At 42.0% G+C, this 10,906-nt stretch overlaps 1 protein-coding gene across 1 annotated transcript in view; it reads left to right on the forward strand.

The window, feature by feature from the left end:
- The window catches only part of HS6ST1 (heparan sulfate 6-O-sulfotransferase 1), a 295,577-nt gene extending 288,583 nt beyond the window's left edge, over positions 1 to 6,994 (forward strand). The window contains exon 2 of the mRNA XM_051985665.1: positions 1,298 to 6,994. Within this exon, the coding sequence (XP_051841625.1) occupies positions 1,298 to 2,006 (709 nt within the window). The 3' untranslated portion in view covers positions 2,007 to 6,994. The remainder of the gene's footprint in view (positions 1 to 1,297) is intronic.
- Positions 6,995 to 10,906: the final 3,912 nt, after the last annotated feature.

Below are 10,906 nucleotides of genomic sequence, written 5' to 3' on the forward strand. Positions count from 1 at the left end.
GCTTGAGTTGATGCACTGAAGTCCCAAGCACATGAGGCTAAATAGTAATTGGACCATACTCTAAGCTTGGAGAAAGAATGGCCCCCGCCCACTCTTTGTGCAAGTCCTGATGTGTTGTATAGGAAATGACGATTTTGGTGGGTAGAGGCAGGGGAGTGGAAAAAGAAGGGGAAGGAGAGACTGCTTGCATTGCCATTGCCACGGTTGGCTCAGCTCACATCTCTCTCCGTTAGCTGATTTCCTGTCGCAGCTGCCCATATTGCTATCGCAATCTTTCTTGCCTATATTTGTTATCGCAATCTTTATTCACCTCTTCACTTGAATAAAGATTTCCCTTAACCTGAGTTCCTGACTCCGGCTGATTTTAAATATGCGGTCATTACAGGAAGCCATCCTTTGATCTCCCTAAACTGCTAGTACAGTACCTCTTATCCCCCATTAGAATGTAAGCTGCCCCAGAGCAAGAGCTGGTTTTGATTTTTCTTTATATTCCCAGCTTTTAGCATAGGGCTTGGCACTATGGATAGAATGGTAGACTTGGAAGTCCACCTGGAAAACCTGCGTGAGAATCCTGCCTCAGGCACCTATAAGCTGTGATGAACAAATCACTTAATCACTCTTAGCCTCAGTTTCCTACTTTGTAAAGTGAGAATAATAAAAGCATCCATCACAGAGTTGTTATAGAGCTTAAATGAGTTAATATATGTGAAGTGCTTTGTAATCCTCTAGTAGTAGTAGTAGTAATTGTGGTGGTGGTGGTAGTAATAATAGTGATGGTAGTAGTAATTATACTAATGGTAGTAATAGTTGTGGGAGAGTAATAATAGTAATAGTAATTGTAATAATGGTAGTAGTAGTGGTGGGAGAGTAATAGTGGTAGTAACAGTAGTACTAGTAGTTGTAGTAATCATAATAGTAATTGTGGGAGAGTAATAGTAGTGATAAAAGTTGTAGCAATAGTAGTAGTAGTGGTGAGATATTAATAGTAGTAGTAAAAGTAGTGATAGTTGTAATGGTGGTAGAAGTAGTAGTAGTAATATATAGTAGTAGTAATACTAGTTATAATAATGGTAGTAGTAGTTGTGGGATAGTAACAATAGCACTTGTAATAATGGTAATAGTAGTGGGGGTGGTAGTAATAGTAGTAGTAACAGTAGCTAGCTTTTATAAAGTTTTTTAAAGTTTGCAAAGCATATCCCGTGTTATTCTATCCTAAGAGCAATCTTGCAAATTAGTGCTTCGTAAGCATGGGCCAACTGATTCTCAGCTCTTCCCCTTTGTTCTTGTCTCATTTCAGGAAGTTCTACTACATCACGCTGCTGAGGGACCCCGTGTCCCGCTACCTCAGCGAGTGGCGGCACGTTCAGCGCGGGGCCACCTGGAAAACCTCGCTGCACATGTGCGATGGGCGGACCCCCACACCTGAGGAGCTGCCCCCGTGTTACGAAGGCACGGACTGGTCGGGCTGCACACTGCAGGAGTTCATGGACTGCCCCTACAACCTGGCCAACAACCGCCAGGTACGGATGCTGGCTGACCTGAGCCTGGTAGGCTGCTACAATATGTCCTTCATCCCTGAAAACAAGCGGGCGCAAGTCCTTCTGGAGAGCGCCAAGAAGAATCTCCGGGACATGGCCTTCTTCGGCCTGACGGAGTTCCAGAGGAAGACCCAGTACCTGTTTGAAAGGACTTTCAACCTGAAGTTCATCCGGCCCTTCATGCAGTACAACAGCACCCGGGCCGGCGGCGTGGAGGCGGACGGAGAGACCATCCGGAGGATCGAGGAGCTGAATGACCTGGATGTGCAGCTCTATGACTACGCCAAGGACCTCTTCCAGCAACGGTACCAGTACAAGCGGCAGCTGGAGAGGATGGAGCAGAGGATCAAAAACCGGGAGGAAAGACTTCTCCACCGGTCCAACGAGGCCCTTCCCAAGGAAGAGGCAGAGGAGCAGGGACGCTTGCCCACTGAAGACTACATGAGCCATATTATAGAGAAGTGGTAGCCCAGGGGAGCCTTTTCTACTTGACAGCACCCAAGAATTCTCATGGGGGGGAGGGAAGGGGGATCATATGGTTGGATGACAGAAACCCACAAAACTTTATTTAAAAAAATCTCAAGTCTGTTTAACAGAAGGTAGATGTGTCTGAAAAATACACAAGTTGGGGGAGGGCGGGGGGGGAGGAAGGGAGTGGGGAAGTGTGGCTTTTTACTGTTTCTACAAGGCCAGACGTTCTTTAAAAATAAATAAAGGAAAATTTTAAATGGGTCACGGCCAACTTGTACTTAACACAGAACCACCAGTCAGCTCCCCCAGCCTGAGGTCCAGGACTACCCGAATGGTTTGTGCCCCAAGCTCAGAAGAGGGTCACATTCCTTTGCATCTGTGCCCTGAGCTTCCAGGCCAGTGGGAGAGAAGGCAGAAAAGAAAAATAAAGTTGAGGGGATTGGATGGCTTAGCTATCGGTCCACTACTACAGAAAGCAGCAGCAGTGCTTGTGTTCTTTTAGCCACAAAGGAAAACAAAACAAAATAAAACAAAGACAATTAAGGGAGAGCTTTAAGCACAAGGGGAAATACAGGGGATTTTGAAGCCATCTAGGATACACCACATGCTAGGGGACCCTGATCACTTCACCCACTAAGAGGTCATCTTCAGAGTACAGGAAAGAGAAACCAAATCAGATTCCATATAGAACTGGCGGTATTTATGTGCACACACATACATACATCATCCCTTCCCTTTTTTAGGTACAGTCCATATAGCCTTAAAAAAGGTTGAAACACCTATATTTTGTTTTGATTTGATTGAATACATCAGGCATCTTCCCATGGGACATAAATAAGGGCCATCTCACCCAAAGCCTGAAAGAGATTATCTGGTCCCAGGCCTTTATAACCATGAGCATCTCAAACATTTATGAGAACAGCTATCTTTAGTCAGGAAAGTACAATTACTTCTTTTGAATTACTTTAAGAAGTTGTATAGTTTTTTTTTTCCCTGAAGTCTCTCTCCTTTTAGTCCATTCCTAGCTTTCAAAATGTATCTGAAGATTAAAAAACAGCTTCTTTATTTAGAGAATAACACAACAGCAAAAACACAGGAAGAAGGAAAATGACAAACATTGGGCCTTTGGCTCTAGTCCTGCTGGCCCAAAATGTCATTTCAAATCACTTTTCCCCCCAAGGAGGAGTAGGATTTCATTCTCCTGCTTGATATCAGAATCTCCGACTGGAGTTGATGCCTCTCAATAGGGGACCAGCAATAAATTCCTGCCCATTTCCAGCTATCTTATTTCACATTATACAAACCACTTGGATATCTTTGCTGTTCTACTCAGCACTTATGTATTGAGATGGAAATTATTTGGGGGAAAGGGGTAATTTAAGTATTAGACTTTATTAATCACCCCCTGGAACTGAACTGTTTTAGAGAATAGACTATGATTAGAGGAAGGGAGTTGTATGTTCCAATGCTGTGAGTATGTCTGTAATATAGGAAGGAAAGGGGCTCTGGGAATTGGGCCCATGAGGTAAATTTTACCCAACAGCTTCCACCCCTCCAAAGCCAGCCAGCCAGCACCATGTCCTACTTTTACATCACTGCTTTTCTCCTTGGAATCTATGGCTTCAGGGGGTCTCATCAGATGGTATCCTACTGGCTTAAATGGGATCTCCAGTAACGTGCAACGAATTGGCCATTGGAAATGTTACTGCCTGAATGGAGGGGACAGAGCAGGAATGAGACTGATATCCTGTCCAGGATGAAAGCATCCCCTGATTGTGCCTAATACTCAGGAAAAGACTTCCCTCATGCTTGGAGATCTGCTAAAGGATTTAGGATACACCCAAGCCTCAAAATCCACTTATTTTCACACTGCTTATTTGTCTTATGGACTCCATAGATAAATGGAATGAAACCTCAGTTGACAAAAATAGAAAATGTCTAAAACATCAGTTAATTACAACTCAGATATAGGATCCTCAACCAACCAGAATTCTTTTGTGAGATGAGGAAGAAGGGAAGAGCAGACGCTTTTCTATTTGAGATGAAAGAAATCCAAACCACAAAGAAAAATGCTGGTGGGAAAGCCTTAGTCAAGAAAATAATTTCCAAGAGCTGTCCCTAGCACATTCTAAATTCAGCCCAATTCCCTACACCTTAGACAAGAAGCAATTAATTAAGAATGGATGTTCAGGACAATATCCTTGAGGCCTACAAAACCCTCAGTCAGGAAAGAAGGATTCCATTAAGTTGCCCACACACCTCTGAATGAGGCAGGAAAAGGAGGGGACTCTAGTACTTTAGAAAGTGTTTCAGCTACAGAGGTTGGCACTCAAAGGGGGATTATGGCTAACTCTTGTTGCTCTGAAGCTCAACTAACCAGAAACTCCCTGCCTGTTTTAAGGGCAGTCCTCCAGTGAACATTTGTTAAAGCACCTCACTTACAGATTCCAGTGTGATCCTTTGGCCCCTTGGTGTGAGTCTTTGCTTTTTAACGAATACTATTTTTGAGCCACTTTTCCCTTCCATTAAACCTTTTCATAGTTGTCCCCAACCCCTTTCCAGTCCACCAGCTAAACCCCCAAGGCAGAGTTAACTATGGAAAGCCTTTCCCCTCCCTATTGTTCTCTTCCTTCATCCTTCCTGCTTCCTTTCGCTTTTTTCTCTCTGCTTCCTCTCTCCCTCTTTTCCTCTTTCTTTCTTTCCCCTCATCCCAAACTTGCCTTTGTTCCTCTTCCTCTCTTTTTCACTTCTTTCCCACTCCATCATTCTTTCCCCTTCTTCTTTCCTCCTGTGGCCATTCTTCCACTTTCTTTTATCTCCCTCTGCCCAGATTTCCTGGCCCCGGTCCCCTCTCTGATCACATTATAAAGTGAAGAAGCGTTGGAAAGAAAGGACTGCTGAAGAGAAGGGATTCTCAGTCCTGGGGTGTTCCAGGATGGTCTCATTAAACGATACCCCAGTTCTTTGGAATAGCACAGTGTCAGAATAAAAAACCCGGTTTTCCCCTCTCCTCACACCCCGGGAAGATTGATTAAGCAGTCTATTGCAATCGGAAATTAACTCAAGCGATGTCTTCTCCCCTCCCTCAGCCTAAGATACCTCGATTTTCTAACAGAACCGACCCTTGGACACCCTAACCCTTCCACCGAATGATTCATGATTCGGAAACGCCGCGGGGAGGAATCCCTGCGCCCTTCTCTCTGCAAAAGCTTCCAGACAAGGCTCGGGACGTATCCCCGCCCTCTGGGCAATGCAGACAGGCTCTTCTCCCCGTTTCTCCTGGAAGCCCGGCAGAGTTTCCCGAGCAGGTTGTGACAACATTCTGTGGAGTGGAATAAAAATACTATCGCTATATTTAGCTATTGCAGGTGCTTTCACATCTATTAAACGATCCTCGTGACACTCCTGTGAAGTCGATATTTTTACTTCTTTTGAGAGATGGTACAATCGAGGGGGGGCTGGACAGGTTTAAGTGATTGGCTCCGAGACTACCCCCCAAGGGACTCCGACGCAAGCTTCTGTCTCCAGGCAGCGGCAGGAAGGACCTTTCTTTGCCAGACTTTCACTAGGATACCTGAATTTTTTAAATGACTGCTGAGAAGAGGGAGGCTTTACCCCCCGGTTTGATTTCTTGCTTTAGCACAGCATGTCCTGGTAGCAGGGCTTTATCTCCTTGTACACAGAGGACTGGAGAGGAATCAAGCACCAGATGGGATGGGCTGCTAGCTTGTACGCCGTGGCGGAGAGCAGTCAGCTCGTTGGGAAGCTTGCCTTCCCAGCCCGGTCGAAAAGGCACATCTGAGTCTGTTCCACGGAGATGACTGGGTGGGAGCCGGTTAAGAGTCTGGGGGTGCAGATTGTGGGCTTGGGGGCACATGTCACCTGCAAGAAATTAAGGTGATTCTGTGGGTGAGCTGTCCAGTGGCGAACCAATAATCAGTGGTGAGCTTTGGAAATCTTAATGGAGAATTTCTCTAATCAAAGTGATCAGCAGTGGATTGGAAGAGTGACGGGACCTCTCACCCAGGCTCGGGTGGGTTTGTAGAGCCCACTCCTGTTTCCCTGGGGCTAGTCCCACATTCAGGAAGGAACTTTTCTCCTGCCAAGTGCAGAGCACGGCGGCCAAGGGTGCCCCGCGTCCCCCTCTTGCCATTCGCTTTGCCCCAAGCCTGGCTCCCCCTCCAACGACTGAATCGAGAGACCTGCCCTCTGGAAGGCTGATCTTTGAGAACGGTGCTGGGAGCACGTGATTTGTTTTGTACATATTGAAATATGTTTTAACTTATTTTTAACTGTCCCAACTCCCCTCACACGATGATTTTCTGCTTCTTCATCCGCGTTTGGGATTTTTTTAAAAGCTCTCTCCTTTCAGTCACCAAGACTTCTTCGGGTGCCCGTGAGGCAGAGCGAACCCGCAGCTGCTAATGACCGCCCTCGAGTTTTCAGTTCATACTGTTGGCTTTTGATTGAAGCACTCTTGTACTTCCTTTCATTTCAGCATCGTCTTGGAAACATAAGGGATGATCCAACAGAGAAGGGGAATCCCCCTCACAGTTCAGTTCCTCTTTCTGATGACTTTATCTGCCAGGGAACTCGTGGGAAGAGGGGGTTGCTGAGGGCGCAAACTCAAAAATCCAGTAAGTTAAAAAAAATCAGTCCCTGGCCCATCAGTCTAGACCGAGCAGATCCAACTGCTCCCCTGGAGCTAAGAAAAAGGAAAGCCAGGGTTTTCTGAGCAACGAGACTGTGACATTTTCAGTTTAACTTGAGCCCAGTAACATTTAAAGCTTTTATTTATTTATAGCTTCTTAACAAAAAAATTTTAAAAAGAAAGAAAGAAAGAAAGAAAAAGTTGTGTTCATTGAGAAAGAATTGTTTGGTTATTCACGTAAGAAAATGATTCAACAAAAAAAAAATCTAATTGTTTTTGTCTAGGTCAAGAATGAATGTTAGCAAATGAAATAAATCTTTAAATTGAGACCTAACTGAAGTGTTGTCTGTCATTCCTCCTCCGTGGTTGCCCAACTCTGGCTGCTCAGCCAACAACATGCAGCATTATTGGGGGCGAGGGGAGGTGGGTCCAGTTACTTTCAGACAGCTCCGGCTCTTTGTGACTCCATTTGGGGTTTTCTTGGCAGAGATACTGGAATTTCCTTCTCCAGCTCGTCTTACAGATGAAAAGCTGGATAAAATGACTTGCCCAGAGTAACACAGCTAGTGAATGTCTGAGGGCGGATTTGAATTCAAGTTCTGACTGCAGGGCCAGGGCTCTATCCAGTGCACCATTTACCAGCACTTTTCAGGTTTGCATTTATTAGACCAGCATTATTATATCTTTAGGCACAACATCTGCACACTGATTCTCAGACAAGCCTGGAGTCCAAACAAATGGTTTTCTCTTTAAGTGTAAATAACCAAAAATTTAGCACTTTCCCATTAAATGCCACTATTTCGAGATTAAAATCTAAAGCATGGCAATGATGAATCAATAATTACTGTATGCATGAATATACTGTATGTAACCACTCTCTAGTTCCAATGTCCCCTACTTTACCCCATTGCCTTAAGCATTCCCAAAGCTTAACTCAAAGAAGCTCCTAGAAGGTGCCTTTAGAATCTCTTAAAGACATATATCTAATTTCTCTCAACCAATCCCAACACATTTCTGTCATCTGATTTATCCAGTGACTCAAAGTACCTCAGTCACTACCAATTTGAATAAATAGGTTATTTGCCCCTAGTTTATGCTTTGGGATTATTGTTTGGTTGATCCCATAAATCAATGAAGCATTCTCACCTGATATAGGTGAGGGCACATCAAGGCAGAGAACATTTTTGTTAGCTATATTAATTGGGTCATCTTCCAGCAAATCTATTGGAGTACATGGCAGAGTCAAAAGTCTCAAATCAATCAGCCAATATCTATTGATCACCTACTATGTGCCAAAAAATCTCTATTGTATACATATTTTCATTTTTGAATGTCATCCCAATGCCTCACACCAAAAAAAGGCTCAAAAAAAATTACTGTGGCACAGTTTATAAAGAGACCAGAAAAATTAATATTCTCCTATATTTTAAATACATGATGACACAATTTTAACAAACAAAACATCAAAGGCTTTCCCCATCCTGAAAGCAAAGAAAAACAAGCCTTTATCTCAAAAGAACAAGGCTTTCCTTCTGAGAAAGGAGACTTGATTTTCTTGCTTGTTATCCCTTCACTCGTTAAACCAAAGAGTCCCAAGAGAAAAATCATCCATGAGTTCCTTTAACATTTAAAGAAATGGACAAAATATCTCCAGGTATCCTTTTCATACATAGAATGTCCCAAATATCCCAAGAAATTTTACTCATAAGGCAATCTCACTGGAGAACCAGACATAACTCTCTGGTCACCTGAAATTTCTCCTAATGGCCAATCCAAAAGGTTCCAATTCTCCCCTCACATAGGTTAACTTAAAAGGAAAATAACCTCGGCAAATACTCCAAGAGACTGCACCTCCCACACAGGGATCTCATGCCTAGAATTGATTGTTTCAGGTTTTTAGATCCACAGGAAAAAAAATATTGGTGGGGAAGGGTGAAGAAAGGACTTTGTGCTATAGACCAACAGTCCATAAAGCTTTCTAAAGCTTTTAGCTTCCATATTCCTTTTGGCTATGCAACATATCTCTTCATTAATCAGCAAAGATTGCCATCATAAAGCTAGGCTTTCTTATAAGCAAATAATAGGAAATAGATTGTCCAATTAGAAAAAGTTTGCTAGTTTTTTGTTTTGTTTTTCTAGTGGATCCCCCCCCAAAAAAAAATAAATACTAGGATTTCCAATTATTCTGGTCTTGGGTAGTAGATTTCTATTGGATCCCTACAAATTCAAAGAGCCAGCTTAACACGGGCAAAGTCCTTACACTATAACATCTTCAGAAATAATATGGGGATATCTCATTCTCAAAATGGGAAGAAAGAGATGAAACAGCTATTAAGACAAGATAGAAGTCAAAATAAGAGGAAGGAGGCCAGGCTCCATTTAATTTCCAGTAAGAGTCAGAGGTCACTATTACTATGAAACCAAAAGCATCTTATAACTTTGGAACCCTATTATTTGTTCTCTTCACCCTAGGTTTCCTAATAGTTAGTATTCAACTCATACAACTAGTTTTTAAAAAGAGCATTTTAATAACCTGAAAAAAGAAAAGGCAATTTTTTTAGACTGCCTCTATTTTTGAATGGTTCCATTCAACTCCTCAGAAATATTTTTACATTTGGACACAGTAAACTCAGTTTTTAAAGTGTCTGAGAAAATTGAGTTTTTCATCTTCTAAATTATAATTTTAAATTACAAAAGTAATAATAAATGCTAATAGTGAGCATTTATATAGCATTTTAAAATTGGCAAAAAGCTTTACATATATTATCTCAGATGGTCCTCACAACAATTGCTAAGAATTATATATCACTTTACAGTTTATAAAGCATTTTACATCTATTAATCTCATTCATTTATCTCCCTTCCCCGCTCCTCATGAGCTATGAAATAATCTAAATTCTTTTATCTTCAAATGATAGCTGGGGCAACTGGAGCTCAGACAGATAAACTGACCTGTCCATTGTCAGACAGTAACAGAAATAGGGAACTAAAGCTCTGTATTCTTGACTCCAATGCCAGTTCTCTTTCTAAACCCAAGCTAATTTATCCCTGTGTTTTTCAAGCAATGAAAATTAGAGAAGGGTTCTACCATGATGAAAAATCCCAGAGGGCCATTGATCACAGAAAACATCTATGGTGATATCTGGATATCTGTTTGGAAAGGGGCAATGCTAATTTGCAACTAGATGCTAAAGCCAGAGTTCTATGCTCATTCTCCCAGTGGGTCAGCTCACTCTTCCAAAAAACTGCATTCCTAATTCTAGGGGTCTCCTAAATCTCAGCCGTTTGATCATGGGAAGGATCATGCTAGAGTTGGATGGCTTAGCTAAAAGGCCATCCTAAGATTGGAAAGAACATTCCCTACTTTGTGAAATGTCCCCTTCTCATGTGAAAAATACATCATGAATATTTGTAAAGGGCAATGTGGGCAAAATTGTGCCATCAGAGAAATTTGCCTCCTCCTTCTGGTCCCTTCTGATTTCCTCGCTTTCAGATTACTATGATTTAATTTTAACAATGAAATTAGCTGAAAATAAGTAATTGATAGGATTTTGAACTTGGAAGACACCTTAATGGTCACTTAATACAATCTCCTTTCATAGAAAGGAAACAAGTATTTATTAAAAACCTGCTCTCTATCAAGCATTGTGCACTTTACAAATACCACTTCATTTTATCCTCACAATAAACCGAAGAGGTATGGGCTATTATTATCCCCCTTTTACAGTTGAGAAAATGGAGGCAGAAAAAGATTAAATGATTTGGTCAAGATCATACAGTTTCTGAGGGTAGGATTTGAACTCAAGCTCTCCTGCCTCCAAGAGCAGTGCTCTCTGCATTGTTCCCTAGCTATATCATAAGGGTGTATTTATTCTCAGATATGGCCAATATGTTTGTTTTACTTACCTATTTTTTTTTGTTACACGGGAAGATTCTTTTGAAGAGAAAAGGTTCATTGGGAAGTAAGAATAATGAAGGGGGGAAAAAAGCATTGACAAAACATTTTTTAAACTGGCTAGTTTTAGGTCAGCTGCTCATAATAAAAATATTTGGAGTGAATGGGAGGTTTCTTAGCACCTTCTCAAATCATGACATTATAATAGTAACTGACAATTTCCAGTATTTTAAGTTTAATTTTCTTATTTGATCCTTATGGCCATCCTACGTTATTATCCCCATTTTGCATATGGGGAAACTGAGGCTTAGGCTAGGTGATTTGCCAAAAATCCTAGGCCACAAAACTAAT

The sequence above is a fragment of the Antechinus flavipes genome, chromosome 3, assembly GCF_016432865.1.
Source record: "Antechinus flavipes isolate AdamAnt ecotype Samford, QLD, Australia chromosome 3, AdamAnt_v2, whole genome shotgun sequence".
Classification (NCBI taxonomy): Eukaryota; Metazoa; Chordata; class Mammalia; order Dasyuromorphia; family Dasyuridae; genus Antechinus; species Antechinus flavipes.